Source organism: Haliotis rubra, unplaced genomic scaffold, assembly GCF_003918875.1.
Source record: "Haliotis rubra isolate DU_JTF1 unplaced genomic scaffold, ASM391887v1 Scf59, whole genome shotgun sequence".
NCBI lineage: Eukaryota > Metazoa > Mollusca > Gastropoda > Lepetellida > Haliotidae > Haliotis > Haliotis rubra.
In genome coordinates, this window is record NW_025767290.1 from 1,867,501 (window position 1) to 1,893,450 (window position 25,950).

Below are 25,950 nucleotides of genomic sequence, written 5' to 3' on the forward strand. Positions count from 1 at the left end.
AACCTGCTTCATCATCACCACTTTCATCTGTATAACCTTCCGAGTGGGAAAATGATCAAGTGAAATCTTCCTGATATATCTCCACTTCAAGCCTGTTTTAGCATGGAGCATGTGATTCCACATTTCACCTGCTGTTGACCCTCAATATTCAAGGATTAGGGACACAGGTAATAAGAGTCTGTATTGAAGAATACTATAAAAATAAATGTTGATAGTTCTCAGAATAGTAAGAGAAATATCAATATCAGCTGTAGATGTAATAAGCTACACCTGTGAAAATATATTCATGAATTTGTTCCTGATAATTTTCCAGAAAAATCAGGCAATATATACAAAAAGCCCAATCTGGATCATCATTCTGGGTCACAAGATTTCTTCAGCCCAGCCATGAATGCCGAACAAGATATATGATGGTGTTTGAGGACTTGGTGATGTGTCTGATTGTGTCAAAGTGCTATGATACAATGCATCAATGCTCATACTATCAATCACTGGTTTGTCTGGTCCTGTGTTCATACTATCATTCACTGGTTTGTCTGGTCCTGTGTTCATACTATCATTCACTGGTTTGTCTGGTCCTGTGTTCATACTGTGTTCTTCTGGTCTTGAGTTCATACCTGATTTCATGCTGTGGGAGACTCATTCATACCATTCGCCGACAAAGCAAAGAACCTGGGTGTCATCTTTGATTCTCCCTTGTCAATGGAAGCCCAAGTTAATCATGTGTGCCAGACCTGCTACTTCCATCTAAGAAGTATTGGTAATATCCGCCATCTTATTACCAAAGACGTAACAAAAACACTAGTCCAACAACTTGTGATGTCCCGCATTGACTACAGCAACAGTCTGTTGTATGGTTTGAGTCAGGATCTGCTGAACAAACTCCAGAAGGTACAAAATAGGGCAGCTCATATTGTGAGTCGTGCACCAAAAAGATGCCACATAACACCGGCATTGATGTCCCTACTCTGGCTACCAATAGAAGCCCGGATCCACTTCAAGATCTTGTGTTTTGCCTACCACTGTTTGAGTGGTACAGCACTGAGCTATCTATCAGAACTGATCTCACCATACCAGCCTTCACGACATCTAAGGTCTGAAAACCAATGCCTACTTGCAGTACCAAACTCAAGACTAAAATCCTACGGCAACAGATCGTTTCAAGTAGCAGCACCTCAGTTATGGAACCCACTACCTCAGAACATTAAAGAATCACCCACCCTTGAGACATTCAAAACCAACCTAAAAACCTTTCTCTTTAGAAAGTTCTATCCCCACGAACTATCTCCTCCCATGAACTTCTCATCAGTGACTATTGTAGCGCCTTGAGCATGCACCTCTGTGGATGGAACCCAGCGTAATATAAATAGACATTATTATACCAGCAATCACATGGTTGTCTGGTCCACTGTTCATACTATCATTCACTGGTATGTCTGGTCCACTGTTCATTCTATCAATCACTGGTTTGTCTGGTCCTGTGTTCATACTATCATTCACTGGTTTGTCTGGTCCTGTGTTCATACTATCAATCACTGGTTCTTCTGGTCTTGAGTTCATACCAGCAATCACATGGTTGTCTGGTCCACTGTTCATACTATCATTCACTGGTATGTCTGGTCCACTGTTCGTACTATCAATCACTGGTTTGTCTGGTCCTGTCTTCATACTATCAATCACTGGTTTGTCTGGTCTAGTGTTTATACTATCAATCACTGTTTTGTCTGGTCCTGTGTTCATACTATCATGGTTTGTCTGGTCCTGTGTTCATACCATCAATCACTGGTTTGTCTGGTCTTGAGTTCATACTATCATTCACTGGTATGTCTGGTCATGTGCTCATACTATCAATCACTGGTTCTTCTGGTCTTGAGTTCATACCAGCAATCACATGGTTGTCTGGTCCACTGTTCATACTATCATTCACTGGTATGTCTGGTCCACTGTTCATACTATCAATCACTGGTTTGTCTGGTCCTGTGTTCATACTATCAATCACTGGTTTGTCTGGTCCTGTGTTCATACTATCAATCACTGGTTTGTCTGGTCCAGTGTTCATACCATCAATCACTGGTTTAGTCAACTGTTCATACTATCAATCACTGGTTTGTCTGGTCCAGTGTTCATACTACCAATCACTGGTTTGTCTGGTCCTGTGTTCATACTATCAATCACTGGTTTGTCCAGTCCTGTGTTCATACTATCAATCACTGGTTTGTCTGGTCCTGTGTTCATACTATCAATCACTGGATTGTCTGGTCCACTGTTCATACTATCAATCACTGGATTGTCTGGTCCACTGTTCATACTATCAATCACTGGTTTGTCAGGCCCGATGTTCATACTATCAATCACTGGTTTGTCTGGTCCTGTGTTCATACTATCAATCACTGGTTTGTCTGGCCCAATCTTCATACTATCAATCACTGGTTTGTCTGGTCCACTGTTCATACTATCAATCACTGGTTTGTCTGGCTCAATGTTCATACTATCAATCACTGGTTTGTCTGGTCCTTTGTTCATACTATCAATCACTGGTTTGTCTGGTCCACTGTTCATACTATCAATCACTGTTCTGTCTGGTCTAGTGTTCATACTATCAATCACTGGTTTGTCTGGTATAGAGTCTGTTCATCACACCCTGCTGTTATATCAATACAGAACTGAACATGAATCATTCATACAATCATTTTACAATAACTGGCAACTCTAGTTGAACTATATTTACCAACATTCACAATTGAACTTTTTTACAGAAATGGTGTGACAAGACAGCTGCAGTCTAATGTAAACAATGTCACAAGTTTGTGTAAACATGTACAGCCCCCAGGTTACAAATACCCTGACCCCATAAAACCAGGAACATCATGAAACATATCTCTCCAGCAGAGTTGTCCTGCATCAGGAAAATATTTCAGCTACAAAGTATTTACAATTATAAAGGATCAGGATACAAGGCTGTTCAGCAAATACCTCAACCTGTTGCATGCTTTGAAGCAACTTTCCACCCCGCCCTCAAGTTCAAGGATCTGTATTGACTGAACGTGTGGTGAGAGGTATTCTGGCTGGCTGATTAGCTACCGTAAATAATTAAATAATTTCCTTAGGACCAACTAGACCTTTTAATATCTTTGGCATATGTGTGTGCATTGGGATTTGTATTTTACACAGGATAATATTTCCCCCACAACTTTAAAACATGTATTTTTCTTCTGCAAAAGATGGAAAGCAATAATTGATTATTTTTCACCACACTGATTTCCAAAACATTTTACCTTTACATGCTAATCAGCTAAATTTATTTTGCTTAGTTTGGGGTTAAAAGATGAGGAAATAATATACGTTTCAGTTAATGAAATAAATGTTTCTTCTGAAAGTTTCCAAAGAAGATATTACCAGAACATTTATGGTAGTACTTCTGTTTGCCATATTACACCTGTAATTTCCAGCCTGAAAATTATGTGAAAAATGTTAAAATGTTAATCCCAGTGAACACATAATCTGTAAACCATTTTCCCCAAAACTAATCACAGTGTTGCAAGCAGTCACTTTACATCGTGAGCTGGAAAGGTGAGTGGTAGTACAGCAGCGATCAATCTCTCTTGCATCTGCTAAATATTTTACCTGATACTCCATGAGGTAATCACGGTTCTGAGAGAAACAATTAGGCTGAGCACCCACATTCACACAAATTATTGATGCAAGAGAGTAATTACTTCAACCAAAATTATGGAAATTCCAGAGTGAACCCCATGTTAAACTCGGAATTCGAGTGGATAGGTTCTTGTATTGAATTACCTGATGTACCCGATACCTGGCTGTATAAATACATATGTGAGACCCAGTGTAAGTGCAGGTCAATAACAGCAGTAATTACAATATTATTATTGATAATGAATCAATGCTAGCTATGACAGCATACATTGGATAAGACTACTACTTCTGCTGCCTACATGATGATGATGATGATGATGATGATGATGATGATGATGATGACAAGTCAACTTTCTGTAGGCAAAGAATTCACAGTGATCTAGCTTGCATATCGTCCACTTTTATTAAACCTTCATGAGTGTGAGACCAGCAGTAATAAAGGAACTCTGACATTCAAACCCTTGTTCACCATTTCCTGACATGACCAAGGGACATAACTCAGTACAGCAACTGCAATAACACTGACTGACTGACTGAGTTTGGTTTTACGCCACTTTTAGCAATATTCCAGCAACATCACGGCGGGGGACACTTGAAATGGGCTTCACACATTGTACCCATGTGGGGATTCGAACCTGGGTCTTCCGCGTGACGAGCCAACGCTTTAACCACTGAGCTACCCCACCGCCCCAACTGCAATAACAGAACAAACATGCAATCCTAGATATGCACGTAAGGCAGGTATTGCACCAGGAACTTGACTACAAAAGTGAGCACCTCCATTGTTACCATCAAACCAGTCAGCAAATCAGTAACATAAAACACTGGGGCACTGGAGGTGTACCAAAACAGGTAATACCACATAATCCTCAGCCGAACAACAATAGCACCCAAACAAAACACATTACAAACATTGGTTTGTAGTTACTGGTAATCTATCTCCCATCAAACCCATGAAAATATGTGACACAGTCAAAACAAAAGTGCAATATATAACAAGTTTTATGGATAACAACTTCTTTATTTTCGTGAGTGCGACGTTTCGATACAGATTCTTGTACCGTTGTCAAGCAAGAGTGACAACGGTACAGCAATCTGTATCAACGTCAAGACTCACTAAAAAAAACACCAGTTATCCATGGGCTTATATATTGTGCCCATCTCAACTTCTAAAATGCCACTCAAACAAGTTAAAACAAAAGTGTTTCCAAGCCATATTGTTTGGATGGGAAATTCAGCAGTAGGTTGGAACAACAGTTCACTTTATGTATAGTGTCACAGTATTCTCATTTCATTGTATTCTAGGCTTTTCTGTATTCAAACTTCCAGAATATATTTTGTGAAGATTAATTCCTTGTGTATATGTAGCTGTTGATTTAACTCGTTCCTGGTCTGATTGCAGTACACTGACAACAACTCTAAATATTATTAGTTGACACCAAATAGTACCAAAGGGTGATGGAATAATAACACCTGAGAACTGACTGCTATAAATTCAGCATCAGTTTAGTATTTATTGATGTGTGAATGAAAGAACTGGTGTGCATACTGTGTGAATTCATGTACTGACTTTACTTCTAGTGTGCATATCACTTTCCATATTTCCACATAGCAAGTGAGTGAGTGAGTTTAGTTTTACGCCGCACCCAGCAATATTCCAGCTGTATGGTGATGGTCTGTAAATAATCGAGTCTGGACCAAACAATCCAGTGATCAAGAGCATGAGCATCAATCTGCGCAATTGGGAACCGATGACATGTGTCGACCAAGTCAGTGAGCCTGACCACCCGATCCCGTTAGTCGCCTCTTATGACAAGCATGGGTTACTGAAGTCTCATTCTAACCCGGACCTTCATGGGTTCCACATAGCAAATACAATTAAATGAATGAATGAGTGAGTGAGTGAGTTGGGTTTTACTTCGCTTTTAGCAAAATTCCAGCAATATCACGACGGGGGACCCAGAAATGGGCTTCACAGATTGTGCCCATGTGGGGAATCGAACCCGGGTCTTCGGCGTGACAAATGAATGAATGAATGAATGAATGAATGAATGAATGAATGCATGACAAAACAGCCTATATAAGTGAATAAATGACAAAACATTGCCTATGAATGAATGAATGAATGAATGAATGAATGAATGAATGAATGAATGAATAATAATAATTTCACAGACTGCATATTTATTCATTAACCCTCAAAGACAGTAAATCATTCAGCACAATGATAAAACACAAGTCAATTCAATTATCAGCCAATCCAAAAACACATGTCCATTAGTGGACATGACCCAATTTGGGGAAACATGGTTGCACAAAATTTACCTTTGTAAAAATGTCTCAGAATGCTCTGCAATTTTTATTCAGTGATACTTCATTTTTCTTGATCCAAACAACAGAAATCTTTTGTATATTTAAGAATGTATTATATTAACAGACATGAATGAAACAAAAGGCAGATGATTGTACCCCCCGCATTTCCTTTAATTAACCCCTTAACAAGCCGATTACATTCCAGGTAACGCAACACTGGTCCCCCATAATAATAATAATATGTGTATTTATAATGCGCTGAATTCCACACATAAGGCATGCTCAAAGAGCTACATATTTACAAATATTTACAAAGCAAAGGTTATGCTAGAACGAGGCTGAAATTTTTGGAAAGTTAAGTTATAGATTGTAATATTTTCTGAAAAGATGGGTTTTCAGGGAACTTTTAAATGAGTCTATGGAGGGAGACATTTTGAGTTCAGTCGGGAGTTGATTCCACAACTGTGGAGCACCATAGCTGAAGGAGCGAAACCTGAATGCCCGGAGTTTCTGTCTCGGAATGGTGAGAAGGTGTCTGTCTGCCGATCTTAACATTCTGGGAGGATTGTGCTTGGTGACTAGCTCAACAAGGTAGTCTGGAGCCGTAAGATAGTAACACTGGTAGGCAACCTCTACCTCTACCTGTCGGAGGAAGTGTCTCCACGGATTGGATGGTCAGGCCCCATCACCGACTGCATGTCACGGTATCCAAGTTGCATGGATTATTAATCAATAACTCAATATTTGCATACAACTGCATGTAGCTGTATAATATTGAGTTCAGTATTAAACAACTAACAGACCAACAAATAACTCCAGCAGATATTTATGACTGGCATTGTTGTGACGTCAATAACAGCTGAGTAGCCAGCTGCATGTCTGTATACGTACAGAAAGTTTTAACATAAATATGATTGATTCAAACATAGAACAGACCCTTCTCTTGTTCATTTAGTCATACGATTCATCCACCATTCTCAATATGAGAACACATGGGTACAATCTGTGAAGCCCATTTCTGGTGTCCCCCGCTGTGATATTGCTGGAATATTGCTAAAAGCAACATAAACCCAACGCAATTACTCAATATCAGACAACCTAATCAAAACAGACCTTTCATCAATTTTTAAAAGGTTTTTCTCAGGAAAATCTGCTTGAAATGATTTAGACCGTTAATGCTCATCCTAACTCACTAGATTGTTTCACAGTCTAAAAGCCACAATGTTGTCCCCTCTATTCAGTCCTGCCCATAGTGAAACAAGACTGGATTTTCCTCAGGTTCAGGAATCTCCATCTTACTAGGATTTCTTTTCAAATGACAAAATATATTTGTTCAAATGAAAATTGAATATTTTCAGAGAGTAAGTGTTGATAAAACTAACAACTTGCCCTACAGATTGTAAATGTGTGTTGATGAGAGATACCACTGTCTCTCGTAGTCTGTCATAGCATCTGCGTCAACAATCACCTGGACAGCATGAATCGATAGATAATAATACCTGCTCTTCTCCTCCTCACACCTGCTCGACACCAGTGATATTTAATAATGCCTTTCTGGCATATTCTAATAAATATTCCCACGTCAGAGGCATAAGTGCAAAGTTCACCAGTTTGATCATCACCTCTTCCCTCGGAATGAGTAAAAAACAAACGCCTGAATCCACTCTCTTGTACATTTCAATGACTTTCATTTATAAAGTGTATATACCTCAAAGTTCATTTCTGCAGTTTGTTTGACAAAAGGAGACATGTTTCCCCACAAAACTCTCTGCTGTTGTGTCCATAATCAGGACCATTTCGTTGTGGCGATTAGCAATCCCGGTAACAAATACTTGAGATCCTTAAAGATTGACATCAAGTGGTTTGATTACAACTACAATGTCGGTCTGATATCTATTTTCATACAGTAAATATAACATTCTTGATTATCACTAGCCAGCTCCACGAAATCTGATCAGCTCCCCCCCATCCCCCCCTCTCTCACCTTATCACCAAAGCAGTTCACTCACTCCACAGTGTAACAAATATGTACGGACATAGTTACCCACAGTTTAACAACCCAGTTTATAGGCTACCAACAGCCCACACATATCAATGAAAGTGTCGCTGATGAAGACTACAGCGTTTGACCTGGGCAGGTTATAGTGGCTGTCCAGTCATCGTTAAACTGTTTCTGATCGGATCACTTATCCACGGATAGCGTTGACAACAATAGACCAAAAGCTGCTCTTTACCATAATGAGGTGTCAGTCAACAATCTGTTGGGCTGGAGGTATAATGCAGCCATTATTGGCTTGTTTGCTGTCAATCAGACAGGTGGCACTTGTCATCACTGATGATCAGGTGTTTGATTGGTGTGGTGATGTGTCCAGGTGCGGTGATGTGTCCAGGTGTGTAGTACTGGTGTGGTGATGTGTACAGGTGTGTAGTACTGGTGTGGTGATGTGTCCAGGTGTGTAGTACTGGTGTAGTGATGTGTCCAGGTGTGGTGATGTGTCCAGGTGTGTAGTACTGGTGTGGTGATGTGTCCAGGTGTGGTGATGTGTCCAGGTGTGTAGTACTGGTGTGGTGATGTGTCCAGGTGTAGTGATGTGTCCAGGTGTGTAGTACTGGTGTGGTGATGTGTCCAGGTGTGGTGATGTGTCCAGCTGTGTAGTACTGGAGTGGTGATGTGTCCAGGTGTGTAGTACTGGTGTGGTGATGTGTCCAGGTGTGGTGATGTGTGTAGTACTGGTGTGGTGATGTGTCCAGGTGTGTACTACTGGTGTGGTGATGTGTCCAGGTGTGTAGTACTGGTGTGGTGATGTGTCCAAGTGTGTAGTACAGGTGTGGTGATGTGTCCAGGTGTGTAGTACTGGTCCAGGTGGTGATGTGTCCAGGTGTGTAGTACTGGTGTGGTGATGTGTCCAGGTGTGTAGTACTGGTGTGGTGATGTGTCCAGGTGTGTAGTACTGGTGTGGTGATGTGTCCAGGTGTGTAGTACTGGTGTGGTGATGTGTCCAGGTGTGTAGTACTGGTGTGGTGATGTGTCCAGGTGTGTAGTACTGGTGTGGTGATGTGTCCAGGTGTGTACTACTGGTGTGGTGATGTGTCCAGGTGTGTAGTACTGGTGTGGTGATGTGTCCAGGTGTGTAGTACTGGTGTGGTCCAGGTGTAGTCCAGGTGTCCAGGTGTAGTACTGGTGTGGTGATGTGTCCAGGTGTGGTGATGTGTGTAGTGTGTGGTGATGTGTCCAGGTGTGTAGTACTGGGTGTGTGGGATTTGTCTGGTGTGGTGATGTGTCCAGGTGTGTAGTACTGGTGTGGTGATGTGTCCAGGTGTGTAGTACTGGTGTGATGATGTGTCCAGGTGTGTAGTACTGGTGTGGTGATGTGTCTGAGGTGTCCAGGTGTGTAGTACTGGTGTGGTGATGTGTCCAGGTGTGTAGTACTGGTGTGGTGATGTGTCCAGGTGTGTAGTACTGGTGTGGTGATGTGTCCAGGTGTGGTGATGTGTCCAGGTGTGTAGTACTGGTGTGTAGTACTGGTGTGGTGATGTGTCCAGGTGTGGTGATGTGTCCAGGTGTGTAGTACTGGTGTGGTGATGTGTCCAGGTGTGTAGTACTGATGTAATGATGTGTCCAGGTGTGTAGTACAGGTGTGTTAATGTGTCCAGGTGTGTAGTACTGGTGTAATGATGTGTCCAGGTGTGTAGTACAGGTGTGGTGATGTGTCCAGGTGTGGTGATGTGTCCAGGTGTGTAGTACAGGTGTGGTGATGTGTCCAGGTGTATTAAAATAGATGGTTCTTGATCTTTTTCACCTACTTTCTTCACTCACTCACTCATCCACCACCACCAAACTCACTCACTCACCGATCAATTCACTCACTTACTTACCAAATTACATGCCCACCCACTCACTCTCTCACACACACACACATTCCCTCACTTATTGCTGTCATTTAATGTCTGTAATTAACAAGTGGCAGTGGTGCTCACCTATTAAAAGTAGTAGCTTTACCTCCTACCAAATATTTATATCAAAATATCTGGTGTTGATACACAGCCACTTCATGAGACTACACACACCAGACATGGAAGGTTATAAATCAGAACTCGTCTGAATGACAGCTAGACTTGTGGAATAAGGGAAACACTCTTCTCAACAGCTGAGCAGTTAGCAACAAAAAAATAATCAGTGTTCTGACAACTGATCTTTCCCCCAACCCATGCTCCACTTCACAGAACACAGAGCAGTACAGGATCTGTAGACAATTTATACAGACGTAAACCATAAATCCTGTCGTCTGCTCTCACTGCGATATAGACTGTTTTCCTTCACCAAGCACAGGGAGGTTTGATTCCATAAGGGGGTACAGATCCCTATTCCTGATGGTACTGAGTTTTTGGTAGAGGTGGTTTCAAGTGTGGTCTATGCAGGAGCAGATACAGCTTTTTGATAAAGGCGGGGTGCACACTCTTGAGAAAGGGGGAGGTGCACACTTCATTTTTACCCGTTTTCACGGGTCATATAATAAACTTTCAGGCACGGGTACTACAGATCTGTACCTTGGCCATAATGAGAATACAGAAACGTACCCTAGGACAATTCCATTCCCATTGTGTCGTATTCTTGACCGGAACTGTTATAGTCTTGTATTAGATACATTTGATTGCGTTATGTAAGAAATGAGAATACACAGTAACGGATATTTCGTGATGCACATGAATACCACTCGGAATCAGTTGAACGGGAACAACTACATACGGTTTCGGTTTTGGATTGCGGAATATGGGCTTTTAGGGTACCAGGTACGTTTCTGTATTTTGACTTTGTTTAGGGTACGTATCTGTATACAGAAACGCACCTGGGGTACGTATCTGTAGTACCTGTGCCGACAATGACCCCTTCAGCTCCACTATCATTCCATTGTGAAACAGATAGTAAACTGCCCAACCATGATGGCGGATTGCACATTTTACTGATATGCGTCTTTATGCATTCTAAAGTGAGTGATGGTGATCCTTGGTAAGATATATACATGACTACAATTTCAAATCAGAGATGTGGACCAGCTGTATCAGTTAAATATATTCCCAGCACCTCAAACCAGCCTGTTGTGTTTTAGTCATAACCATAATGAAACCAAGAAGTTCAGGGCCTAGAGTTTCGAAGCTCTCTTAGTGCTCGGATAGTCATAAGTTAATGTTACTGAGCACTTACCTCAGTCTTATCGCTCAGAGAGCTTCGAAAATCTAGGCCCAGATATATACATTTCTATTAAGTCTCAAACAGGTGACCCAACTTACTTCATAGTAAGACCAGGTTTCATTTCCCAATGGTGCAAGGTGAGGTGAGGTGAGGTGAGGTGAGGTGAGGTGAGGTGAGGTGAGGTGAGGTGAGGTGAGGTGAGGTGAGGTGAGGTGAAGTGAGGTGATATGGGGTTTAACGTCGTGCTTGAGAATATTTCGCTCATATGACGACGTGCATGTGTGTGTATGTGTATGAGCGGCTGCTTGTACTAGCCCAGACTGAAGCTGGTTTTATAGTGCTAGCCCACTGAGATACCATGCCGCAGTGAAGCATGAATACCCCACTCAGACACATTATACTGACTCTGAGCCAACCAGTCCTTGTTGTACCCATTAATGCCGAGCGCCAGGCAGGGAGCAACAAGTACCATATTTTAACGTCTTTTGGTATGACGCGGTCGGGGATCGAACCCACCACCATCCGCTCTCCGGGCGGACGCTCTAACCACTACACCACGTAGGCGGTCCAATGGTGCAAGTTATGACAGCTATTCATACAGTCATAGTTATGAGGTGGCTGGGATATTGCTTAAATCAGTATAAATGCCATGTATAAATCTTTATCAGACATATGAGGCAAATAATATATCTACAAAAAATCAAAACTTGCAGCTGTTACCACTCTCATTTTTAGATTGGGTAATGAAAATATCATATATATATCACATGGGATGTGGAGAAAATGACAGTTTGACAGGAATTTATTGCTTGTAATTCAGTTATCTACTAACCTTAAAATCTGTTACTACCTTCTGTCAACACCCACATCAAAATCCATACACCTATTTCTAACTAAATGAACATTTTTCACACCAACTGGCTTTCATAGGTGACATTGCTCTAGTAGGACCAAGTAATATGTCATGACAGTGATGCAGCCTTGAAGATATTGCTGTTATGAAATTTGTTGTAAGAGTACAGTGACTGCATCAGTTATGACATCACAATCAAATGACATCACAAATCTCTTTGCCATTGAAGCTGGTTACCTAAACAGTGTATACACCAGACAAGGTTATCACTGGAAATGTACAAACTGAAAAATGAAAAACTTGTAAGAATTATTTTGGATGATACATAGAAGCTAACTGTTAATTTTAAAAAAATAATTTATTAACAATTGGCGATATAAGCTTTAAACTCCTTCGCAAGCCTCTGAGTATTTGTCTCTAATCGACTTATGTTGATAAATTGGTTATAGAGAGCTACCTGTGTGAGATTCTCTACTGCGACAGGTACATCCCCACATTACAGGTAGGGCCCGTGAAGATCCGGGGTAGAATAGGTCTTCAGCAACCCATGCTTGCCGTACAAGGCGACTATGCTTGTCGTAAGAGGCAACTAACGGGATCGGGTAGTCAAGCTCGCTGACTTGGTTGACACATGTCATCGGTTCTCAATTGCGCAGATCGATGCTCATGCTGTTGATCACTGGATTGTCTGGTCGAGACTCGATTATTTACAGACCGCGGCCATATAGCTGGAATATTGCTGAGTGCGGCGTAAAACTAAACTCACTCACTCATTACAGGTAGACAACACACAGTCTGTGTGAAGCACCAAACCAAAGTGATTCAGATTAAAGGGACAACTTGACTGACACTAGTACCAGAAATAAAGTTATTAAAAAATACACCAAAAAAATTTATCTACAAAACAAATCGAAATGGCGCTCAGAACAATCTGGAATTTCTGGACTAGAGCTGAAGCTATTTAGACTTGCCTAACCATTCTAGACTTAAGTAGGACTCCTATTTAATTCATTCAACAGTCTAGAAGACAGACTTGACCACAGTTGGCTTCAACATGAAGCCTTGCAATAAGTAATTAAGAGTTACACATTTCCACTACTCAGAATCTCCAAAGCAAGTTCAGTCTGACTACACTGGCTAATTTCCTTCACTAATGTCAGACAGCTGGTTGGGGGTGCAGGGCGAGGATGCTGTGAGAAGATAGACAGGACACACAGAGTGTACGCCTTCAATCAATGATCACAGGACATCACAGGAGGACAGTCTACAGACAGGGTCGCATGCTGCTGCTGCCTCATCATCTGGACACTGGCACTCAGGGATGTCAACATTCCTGTATGTGTGTCCATAATGGCGGACTTCAGCATAAACACTGATCATAAATATTGTACATAAAGGGATTAACTTCTTTGACCAATATTTACGCTGAAGGGGTCGTTGTAGGCACGGGTACTACAGATATGTACCCCAGGTACGTTTCTGTATACAGAAACGTACCTTGGCCATAATGAGAATACAGAAACGTACCCTAGGACAATTCCATTCCCATTGTGTCGTATTCTTGACCGGAACTGTCATACTGTTGTATTAGATACATTTGATTGCGTTATGTAAGTAATGAGAATACACAGTAACGGATATTTCGCGATGCACATGAATACCACTCGGAATCAGTTGAACGGGAACAACTAACTACATACGGTTTCGGTTTTGGAATGCGGAATATGGACTCGTCCACCTTTTAGGGTACCAGGTACGTTTCTGTATTTTTACTTTGTTTAGGGTACATATCTGTATGCAGAAACGTACCTGGGGTACGTATCTGTAGTACCTGTTCCGACAACGACCCCTTGAGCAATATTTACACTAAAGAAGGATGACAATATATGGATGCACAACTTCTTCAATGGAGTGGGAGCAATGTTTCGGTGTAGGATACAGAAGGTACACAGTAACAGAATCTTCAGAGTTCATCTCTTGCTTGATAACTATGTTGGAACCTTCATCTAAAATATCGCTCCTACTGTTATAAAGAACTACTTCATCCTTGCATTGTTATCTTTCCGAAAAGAGAGGTGTCATTCGTCGCATTTTCAAAACAATTTCCAATGCGAAACCTTGTTTTCCAGCATCACCTCACTTCAGACTGATTCTCACTAAAATGGATGGAGAGATACCTACCAAACACATTACACAGTGGTTGATCCCTAACACCATAACGCTTCACAATGAGATCTATTCCTAACACTGTCATACATTACATCCAGCACTATTCCTAACACTGTCATACATTACATCCAGCAATATTCCTAACACTGTCACACATTACATCCAACACTATTCCTAACACTGTCACACATTACATCCAGCACTATTCCTAACACTGTCACACATTACATCCGGCACTATTCCTAACACTGTCACACATTACATCCAGCACTATTCCCAACACTGTCATACATTACATCCAGCACTATTCCTAACACTGTCACACATTACATCCGGCACTATTCCTAACACTGTCACACATTACATCCAGCACTATTCCCAACACTGTCATACATTACATCCAGCACTATTCCTAACACTGTCACACATTACATCAAGCACTATTCCTAACACTGTCACACATTACATCCAGCACTATTCCTAACACTGTCATACATTACATCCAGCACTATTCCCAACACTGTCATACATTACATCCAGCACTATTCCTAACACTGTCACTCATTACATCCAGCACTATTCCTAACACTGTCAGACATTACATCCAACACTATTCCTAACACTGTCACACATTACATCCAGCACTATTCCTAACACTGTCACACATTACATCCAGTACTATTCCTAACACTGTCACACATTACATCCAGCACTATTCCCAACACTGTCATACATTACATCCAGCACTATTCCTAACACTGTCACACATTACATCAAGCACTATTCCTAACACTGTCACACATTACATCCAGCACTATTCCTAACACTGTCACACATTACATCCAGCACTATTCCTAACACTGTCACACATTACATCCAGCACTATTCCTAACACTGTCATACATTACATCCAGCACTATTCCTAACACTGTCATACATTACATCCAGCACTATTCCTAACACTGTCACACATTACATCCAGCACTATTCCTAACACTGTCATACATTACATTCAGCACTATTCCTAACACTGTCACACATTACATCCAGCACCATTCCTAACACTGTCATACATTACATCAAGCACTATTCCTAACACTGTCACAGATTACATCAAGCACTATTCCTAACACTGTCACAGATTACATCCAGCACTATTCCTAACACTGTCACAGATTACATCCAACACTCGCTATTCCTAACACTGTCATACAGTATATGAAACACTGTTATTAACACTGTCACACATTACATTCAGCACTATTCCCAACACTGTCATACATTACATTCAGCACTATTCCCAACACTGTCATACATTACATTCAGCACTATTCCCAACACTGTCACAGATTACATTCAACACTATTCCCAACACTGTCATACATTATATGAAACACTGTCACACATTACATTCAGCACTATTCCCAACACTGTCATACATGATACAATGTCTAACATTGTTGCCTCACTACACAACTAAGACGTACCCACGTCACTACACATAATCCTATATCTCCACTGCTCTGGTTAATACGACCTGTAACACTGGGGGCATTGGGCTCACCAACTGGAGCATGGAACCAGGACTAATGCTGCAAATGTAGAACACTGAGACACTCAACACCTCCTTCTCACCAAACACAAAGCACTCATAATGAACACCATTGCCAAATCTTTAACATAATACCTTTGAGACTACATGACGAATGACAAGGTGATGCTGTTTTCACCATTTGTGGGACATATCCGCTGTTGATATCTACTGGAAACATTCTTGTATATTATTTGGTGTTTTCAAGTATTTGTCTTATTTGATCTACTTTGACTTCTTTGATGGGCATTTTGGAAGTTCAGGATATATCCCAACACGACCTGAATTCGACGTTCTGGTGATTTCGACGATTGCATTGCACGCGCTATATCGGGGGAGTACGTGTGCGATCGGAGTGCACAAACAGTTTCACTGGTAGGGCGGGTGCCAAGTCACTGTCGTGAGAAGTTTTATTGACAATGGAAATCGGGAAGTAAAGTTATATAAAAAGCAAACAAACATCAATATTATTTACCCGAGATCGTTATTACCACTTACGGTGCAAAATCAGTTCCCTTTATAACAAAAAATAGCAAGCGAAAATTCAGTTAGATCAGTCGTCTGCTGGTGACAGGCAATATATAAATAGGAAGCCACATGATCACAACACTCCCTCACAGTGCGGAGCAAAAAGTAACCCATACAATATACCCGGATGTTACGAGCAGCAACAGTTTCGCCGATACGATTTCATCAACGCTATTTTTTGTAGGGAACACTTGATATTTTTGTGTGAAATAGATGAATATATCCTTTATCACTCAAGGTTAGTAAAATACAAACTTTAAATGATATTACAGATAAAAAATACTTTTTTGTCTTACATCGTCGAAAACCCCTGACACCGGGATACTGCAACTTCTTTATTCTGTAACATTGTATAACCATAAAATTGTCATCAGCCTTGATCTACTTTGTTCACAAAGATAAAATGAGTGGGTGAATGGGTGAGTGGGTGAGTGAGTGAGTGAGTGAGTGAGTGGGTGGGTGGGTTTTGAGTAAGTGAGTGACCCTGACACACATCACAATCCAGTGATCAACAGCATGAGCTTCAATCTACGCAAATGGAATACGATGACATGTGTCAAACAACTCAGCGAGCCTGACCACCCATCTGTTAGTCGCCTCTTATGACAAGCAAGGAGTATTGAAGACCAATCTAACCCGGATCTTCATAGGTCGACAGACATGGGTACGATGCTGACACACCTGGAGACAGAACAAAGTCCCTGATTCAGATATTTACAAGTTACATCTCTCATATAACAGGTGTATAGGACTTGGTCAACTGAATTACCTGTACAACATGAGCCCCAAGGTCAATGACTTCAAGTTCACAAAGAATTAATTAAGTGAAAACCAGGGCTCCAGATAAGGGCCGTATCGGCGTATGTACGGATATAAAATAAGCACGATACGGTAGGAAACAATTTAAAAAATGTAGCAGATACGGACCCCAGCAGTGGTGTACGGTTTCAGAATCATTTACAGACGTATTTATCTGAAAAAGTATTGTTTTATTGTTTACTGACCTGTTTACACAAGAGTAGCAATGTTGTGGTGCATATATGAAACGAAACACAAGATTATTGATATGCCATTAAATTCCATTCAGTACTCTAAATGTACTCTTATTGTTTTCCAGTACTCCTATATTGAAAAAATAAGGAGTACATACTCCTGATCATGAAAAATTATCTGGAGCCCTGGAAAACTGCATCTATTTCTGACTTCTCCCTGACTCCCAGTATGTTTACTTGAGGTGTGAACAGTGACATAGCGCAGCATCAAACTCTTGGATATGATCATCTCTATATATGACCAAAGTGAAATGTAGCTGACTTATTTTCCCTGATGGAAAATCTGTGTTACATGTACAGTGACAGACCACACGTTCAGTTTGTGATGGTGTCAGCATCCTCCAACACCTGTAAACAGCAGCAGCAGCAACTACACCCACCCCTTCCCACACCTGGATCCTGCTGAGCCAGAGTCGGTAATACAAACAGTTCTTTGAGGGCCTGTATGAGTTAGTTACCTGAGATCAATACACCACCAGTCAGCTGATCAGAATACAGGACTTTACTGACAGACTCTGTTTGGGTCTCATAATTCATGGCACAGAGATATCAGCATGCTTGCAACTATTGATGGATTTATGATCAATCTGTCACATGTATTGTAAATATCTTATTGATAGGTTAAAAGTGACAGCTACAGATACCAATCAGTCACATATGAATTAAAATGTATTTGTAAAAGTGATATCTTATTCAGTGATAGGTTCAAGACTGTTTATACAGTGACAGCATTCAACACAGATACCACACTGTCAGTCGTGACATTTAACACTGTTTATGAATTGACATTCAACATGTTTATACATGTTATGACATTCAACACTGTTTTAATGTCAAGTGACATTCAACACTGTTTATACATGTCTGTTATAATTATGACATTCAGTTACCTTGCTATATGCGATATGATGTCATGTTGATATGACATTCAAGACTGTTTATACATGTCAACACGATCGATGACATTCAACACTGTTTATACATGATGATGATGTCGATATTTACACACTGTAGATATGTACATGTCGATATGACATTCAACACTGTTTATACATGTCGATATGACATTCAACACTGTTTGTACATGTCGATATGACATTCAACACTGTTTATACATGTCAGTTACCTTCACAATGATTGTACATGTCGATATGACATTACACACTGTTTGTACATGTCGATATGACATTACACACTGTTTGTACATGTCGATATGACATTCAACACTGTTTGTACATGTCGATATGACATTCAACACTGTTTATACATGTCAGTTACCATTCAACAATGATTGTACATGTCGATATGACATTACACACTGTTTGTACATGTCGATATGACATTCAACAATGTTTGTACATGTCCATATGACATTACACACTGTTTGTACACAATGATTTGTTTATACATGTCATTACATTACACACTGTTTGTACATGTCGATATGACATTACACACTGTTTGTACATGTCGATATGACATTACACACTGTTTGTACATGTCGATATGACATTACACACTGTTTGTACATGTCGATATGACATTACACACTGTTTATACATGTCAGTTGAATTCAACACTGATTGTACATGTCCATATCGCATCAAAATCAGGATGCCAATTTCCAACAAATTAACTACACAACATAGCGCACATTTGTGATGTTCTCTGTAAGATCAAGATGCAGTGGGTGGAAAGCCGAGGAATTTAACACACGACAGTGACATAATACTGGGTTATGTCAATGAATAAGGAGGGCTTACAGCGACTTGCAACACTTAAGCACGTGATATAATGAGAATTAACCAGCATCAACTGGGGCCAAGGGTGGCCCAATCATCTAAGGCATGCTAACAGCACTGATGTTGGGTTCAATTCCCAGTTTGCCATGTTTCTAGGTTTGTCTGCACCAAACCCATCCTTGTGGAATTCGTTATAGAGGTACAAGCCCGAGACCCACATCACTTCCGACTTTTCGCCCAAATGAACCTGACAAGCCATGATCATAGTTCAAAATGGTATTTAACCCAACTAACTCACTCAAATAACTTCAATTTTAAATCAAATGAATAATGTCAAAACAATGAATAAATGACTGAAGTAAATGTTTACACATATTTACAACCATTTTCCCTCTCACTGTTTGCCCAGGAATATTTATTGGGCACTTTAACCCAATGTTTGTATTAGAAACACAATGAATCTTCCTGGTAGCAGGGAATAAAAATGACATATCTCCTGGCACCTTCCACATGACCTTAGTGTACGCTGTAGTGGTTTATTTACAGACCTACATTCAACAAAGCACAGTCTGTTACATAAGAATTTTTAATATTTAAACAACAAATATTCACTGCGAATTCAATAAAGTTTTTATTTTTTCGTATTTCATATGAACCTGTACATACATATATCAATGCCATAGAATTATCACAGCTTTATCATGGATTAATAAAGATTTTGTCTGTTAGGAATGGTGTAAATGATACATGTGCATCATTGTTATTATTGAAGCTGGAGATGCCACAGAATATGGATAAAAATGGTTCACATATAACTTAATGGTATTAACATAGAAATAACAGCTTAAAGCTGACTATAAATATTTATAAGAAAAATAAATAACTGTAAACAATTGTTACAAGATTCCTTATCTGTATGTCCCTTTTATGGGAATTATGTATTCAATAAATGGAAACGGCGCTGTCAAGCTGTCACTGTAAGCAAAGCTTATTAGTTCCACAACATTCATCAAAAGAGGCAGGCACAATATTATTCATTACGTTTTGTTGATTTGATAATAAACCTGATAAGGAATTAACAGATTCACAGAGTAATCCATCAGTTCGCCCGCGTCCCCCTACCTATATTCCAAAACACTGGGATTGTCCAGATAGCTTCAGCAGTATTACAAATATTCCATAACTGACTGTGTGTTTAGAAGGATTATTCTGAAATAAGATTCCTTAACTGCTACGGTCCTGTCCTTTAATTTGTACTCGAAACTGTTGTGACGGTGTATTGATGTTTCCTTATTCCAACACAATGAATTAGCTCTAAAGCACGATAAGACCCTCGCCTGTGTGGCCCCGTGTGATATAACCCTATAATCTGCTTACTGTGCAATAACACTGCTTCACAAGGTATTCGGTCACGCTGGACAGAGGCCATTGTTATTTTTAAATCTATTGACAGGGCCAAGTGGCCACGAAAGAGCATGATCAGTTTTGAATGTCTGATGAGGGCTTCATATGTGTAAAAATATAAAAACTGATGAAAATAAATAAATGGATCACAGGTAATCAGTGATGTGCCAGTTGTTGGTGAATGGGGTAGAAACTCACATACATTCATTATATAAATATTTATCAGGTACAAGTAACCAAACTCCTAAGTGTCACGCTGAGACAAACTTCAACCTATTCAACAGGAAATTAAACATTTTTAATAATCTTTACGCACTCTATGACTATTAAAAAATGAAAACTGTAAAAATTAACTACCACCCTTGAAGAAAAACATGTTTCACAAGGACAATTTAACAAGCAGAGTTGGAATTGGTTAAAAACAATAGGACAACTCACAGAAAAAATACCACTAAACCTTCTTAAATTCATAAACAGACAAGGAATACTGAAACAAGACCTGCTAGCCTTGAAAAATAAATCCATAATATAAACCAGTGGCTAGTTAATGTGGACAGTTTGGAGCATTGAATGCTCTCAGCTTGTTTCTCATATCAGTAATTACTGTATTAAGAAAATAATTAACGAGTTAATTCATATTTGCAAAGTAAGTCACAGGCATGCGGATCGTGACATTAAAGAAATTGATATACGACTGTATCCGTACATCAATATAAAACCATGGTGATCATCCCAGCAACAACAAAAACATTTATCTACCATATAAGCCAAGCTCATCACGTCTATCATTTCAACTCAGCCTCAGTACCATATACTGGAAAGGGCTCACGTTCCTTTAATGAAGAAACCAATATCGACTGCTTGATTACATTAATTTGTTTTGCCAGAAAACTGTAGGACTTGAATAGAAATACATTTGATTAGCGAGGACATTCTGATCAACTTGATCAGTCTTGTCATTAAGGCATATTTTATTCAACACATAGATTTTCCACAAAATTAGAAACTTCTTGGCTTAATCTCTAACTTGATCAAAACCATTAAAAAAACAGGTGACTCTTTGTTATCGAATCTTGTCATGATTATTTTAGGTCATGGATTTTTTTTGCTACTAAAGCAAAACAGTACCTTCCTTTAAAATACTAAGTCAGACATTTGTGACCGACTGTAAGTGTATCAACTATGTATCATGTGTATTAGTTCTGTATCATGTGTATCAAGTAGCTATGTATCACATGCATCATGGTACTCACCGAACATTGGCTAAGGTGTGGCGCCGGTTCCGTAGACGTTGCAGTTGTTGTGAATGAAGGTCTTGTATGCTTCCAATTTCCCCCTGCATGTTGACAATTCAGTTCTTCCACACACGGTATATTCCCAATTATCCTAAACGTAACACTATCTTGGTGATCAGTGTCAAGCAGTGAGCACAAGCACAGTTATGAATGAATCAGGCTATGATTTATTCCTTCTTCAGGCCAATCTCCAAATCTCCCAAGATATTAACACACCTGTCACTTGCATATACAATAGCTTCACTACTGTTACTTATTATGCATAAATTATAGAAAGACTTGAAAATATCACAACCATAAGATATGTTTATGCCCAAATCTTCCGCTATAAACACACAAGGCTCACCATACTCCGAACTTCACATTGCATCAATACACACTGCAGGGTAAGCAACAGCTAATGTGCTTATTTACAGAATCCCGATAAACACAAAGTTTGGTTGTATGCACTAACACTGTGAAGATCCACATGCAAATAGCAGGTTAACTAGGAACAGGTGTGCCAGTCTCCAAACAACGACAGCACCTTAAGCTGAGGTATCCACTACGATGACAGCTCCACTGACAACACATTCACTGCCTAATTACATCCATTCAAGCACTGGCCATCCAATCCACATCTGTGTCAGCAAGCTGTGAACAAGCGATGGATATAGGACTGACCCTGCATCCACAGATTCTCCAACTCCTCCCTCCCTCGTGGGCAGTCCGTGAGTGACAGCAAATCCTCCACCAGATTCTCTGCCTCAACGGTAAGGATGGCACTCACAGCATTGAAGGAATGTATAGTACTACGCTGGGTCTGTATTGACTGGAGAGCTCCAAGCACATGCTGTTGGTTGTGTTTATGTTGTGCTGAGGTCATGTGAATGCGATTTACTGCCTCCGTGAAACACCACAGTGCTATCACAGATTTTTTTTTTACGGTAGGCAGGTAAGCCCGAACGGGTTATGGCAACAGGTCACTGAATATGATAAACATTATCTCTCTTCTCGAACCTGCTGTCGTGGATGAATGAATGCGAAGGAAGAATAAATTCCACAGACACCAGACAGACCGAGACACAGTCGGCTCAATTACAACAATATCGCTCCTTAATAAAACGCTGAATGCATTAACTCCAAACCTGATAAACAGTGAACATTCCCATTCATTGATCGCTGGACGTATGACCGATCGGAAGTGTTGCTTAAATAGCCTTTAGATGGCAACACCAGTCTACAGCCGTGTGACGTTCATCACACACTACTCAAACAAACACAATAGCTTGCCAAGTATACATGAGACCATACAGGTAACACTTGTTACGGGTTCAGGTAAACACAGGTAATTCTCGTTAAAGGTAGATCTTTAAGATACAGTCAAGGAACAACATATCATTTGAGGAAAGAAATCCTGCCTGTTGTATTAGCACATTTTTACGTCCAGGTGACCTCAACATCAGGTAATTTCCCTGTTGACAGTCGTCCTGACTGAACACACCTGTACAGGTATGAGAGCTAGAGTACACCTTGTTTACAACAGCTTTTACTTGCAGGTCTGTTCTAAACTTTTTTACTTAGCATCTATATTAAATAGCATGATGGTACTATTTGTGAAAATGTCACTTCCTTGATTGACATAACATTAAACTGAAATTCACTGTTTGAATGTTTCATACAATTATGTTCAAAGTGTTTATTTTCTTTAAAGATTTTTTTACAGTGTCAAGCAAAATAAACAGGTTTTTTCATGCTGACAAATCTTTTTATTATGAATAATGTTTGCTGTGAATTAATTCAGTTTGATTGTAATCTCAGATATCTCCAGAATAGATGAACTCATCTACACTTCATATAAATCCCCGCATGCATTTTTGTTACCAGGAAACTCTACGATACACCAACATACAAATATTACTACAATATAACACATCATATAATAATAATAATAATGTGTCCATTTATATAGCGCCAAACTCCACACTAGGTATGCTCATAGAACTAACAGTCAAGGCACAGCACATTATTACCCCGGATAACCCAAGCTGCCTGTTAGGCGCTAGAAGGTTATAGTCATATGACTTTTTCCACCAGGTACCCATTTTCCTGCTGGGTGAACAGAGACAATTTTGAACAAACTCACTTGCCTAAGGTGAGACCACATGTGTCACATGTGCTTTGTTGTGGGGCAGGACTCAAGTCCTAGAAACTCTCAGGAGTCAAGCTGCCAAACATGGTCACCCATCCAAGGACTCTCCAAGCTCGACGCTGCTTACCTTCACCGATTTGTGACCTGAGCTTTGAGCATGGATTTCCATGCATCTACAAATCCAGGTACGTTAAGGTAAACTGGTGGTGAAACACCTGTCAGGTAACTATTGCATTAACACACAGGTAAAACAGCTGTAGCCTCTAGACGTGAGTAGAGCTGAGTGGACCAGAGCGGACCCTCCTCTGCAGCTGTACGCACATCATCAATTACACACAATTCCTCTGAGCTTGTTTTTTCTCAGCTTCACCCATGCTGCTACCTGTATGAAAGCTGGAGTGATCTGTGAGTCAATGGTGAAGTGAGTGAGTGAGTTTGATTTTACGTCGCTTTTAGCAATATTCCAGCAATATCACGGCAGGGGACACCAGAAATGGGCTTCACATATTTTGCCCATGTGGGGAATCAAACCCAGGTCTTCGGCGTGACAAGCGAATGCTTTAACCACTAGGATACCCCACCGCCCGAGTCAATGGTGAAAGACACAGTGGCTGATGAAGAGGTGAGGAGGCATCAGCCATCGTAATGTGTTTATATAGGATGTCGGCCAACATAGGGTAATTGTTCAAGCATTTCAATGGGTGAAAAAAAACAAAATAATTTGTAACTAATTTGAAGATAATAATCTGTGGCGGCTGAAGAATGTGTGGTTAAATGTGTGGTTGAATGAGTGGTTGAATGGTTGAGTGAGTGAGTGTTTGTTTCTTGTTTAACACCACACTGAGCAATATTCCAATACCATCTGGTCTGTAAATAATTGAGTGTGGACCAGATAATCCAGTGATTGACATCATAACGTAGTCCACCAAGTGAGTGAGTCTGACCTCCCGATCCTGTTTGAGCCTATTACCTGGTACGACAAGCATGTGTTGCTGAAAACCATTTTTAACCTGGTTCTTCAATGGTTTCAAGTGGTAGTGAGTGAGTGAGTGAGTACAAGAGCTTGTCCAAAGTGAGAAGGTAAAGTGAGTGAGTGACACAAAATACAAGAAACTGAATAACCTCAATATGCTTTTTTCAATTTCAAAAGACTGAGTGAGTGAGTTGAGTTCTACGCCGCACTCAGCAATATTCCAGCTATATGGCAGCGGTCTGTAAATAATCGAGTCTGGACCAGACAATCCAATGATCAACAGCATGAGCATCGATCTGCACAATTGGGAACCGATGACAAGTGTCAACCAAGTCAGTGAGCCTGACCACCTGATCCCATTAGTTGCCTCTTGCGACAAGCATGGGTTACTGAAGATTAATATTCTAACCCGGACCTTCACGGGTCAAATTTACAAAGAACACTGACTTGAAGTCTTTAGTATTGTTTCAGCATACAAGTATTTTTCACTGAAAACCTCACAGTCTTAAAAATGTGTATGAGAAAATCAATGCAATAGGGTAATAATGTCAAAGAAATCATGTAAAATCTGTAAACAGGTAAGAAACCAAATATATTTAATTCAGTTGCACCACCAGATAAAATGATTGATGATCAAGACGTACTGTGCCAAACAAATACTTGATCTGCCAAGTAATCGCAACACAAAGCCATCAGACACATGAAATCAGCTAAACCTAAACATGTCTGGTCCAACACTTCCTCCATAATGCAGGCCTAAGCTTCTGACTAAACTACAAAAACATCGTTCTAAAACTCTCAAATGAAAGTCAAAGCCTTTATTCTTTCAGGCAGTGAAGAAATAAAACCTTTGTAAACTTGGTAAGCTTGTATTGGTATGTTCAAATCTTCTTGTTGAGTAAGTCTGACAAATTAAGGGTTTCAGGGTCTGTGCTTACCCTGTGGGGATACAGAGTGCAAATGAGCCAGTCTTTGCTGAAGGAAAAAAACATGGGGTCATGTGGACGTGAAATGGCTGCATGTGAGTCATCATACCCTGACCATTCATACGCAA

At 40.2% G+C, this 25,950-nt stretch overlaps 1 protein-coding gene across 1 annotated transcript in view; it reads right to left on the reverse strand.

The window, feature by feature from the left end:
- LOC124254979 (cAMP-specific 3',5'-cyclic phosphodiesterase 4C-like) overlaps positions 1–23,099 on the reverse strand; it is a 471,981-nt gene extending 448,882 nt beyond the window's left edge. Inside the window, 1 exon segment of the mRNA XM_046688819.1 lies at positions 21,751–23,099. Coding sequence (XP_046544775.1) covers positions 21,751–21,839 — 89 coding nt within the window. The 5' untranslated portion in view covers positions 21,840–23,099.
- Between the last annotated feature and the right edge of the window lie 2,851 nt (positions 23,100–25,950).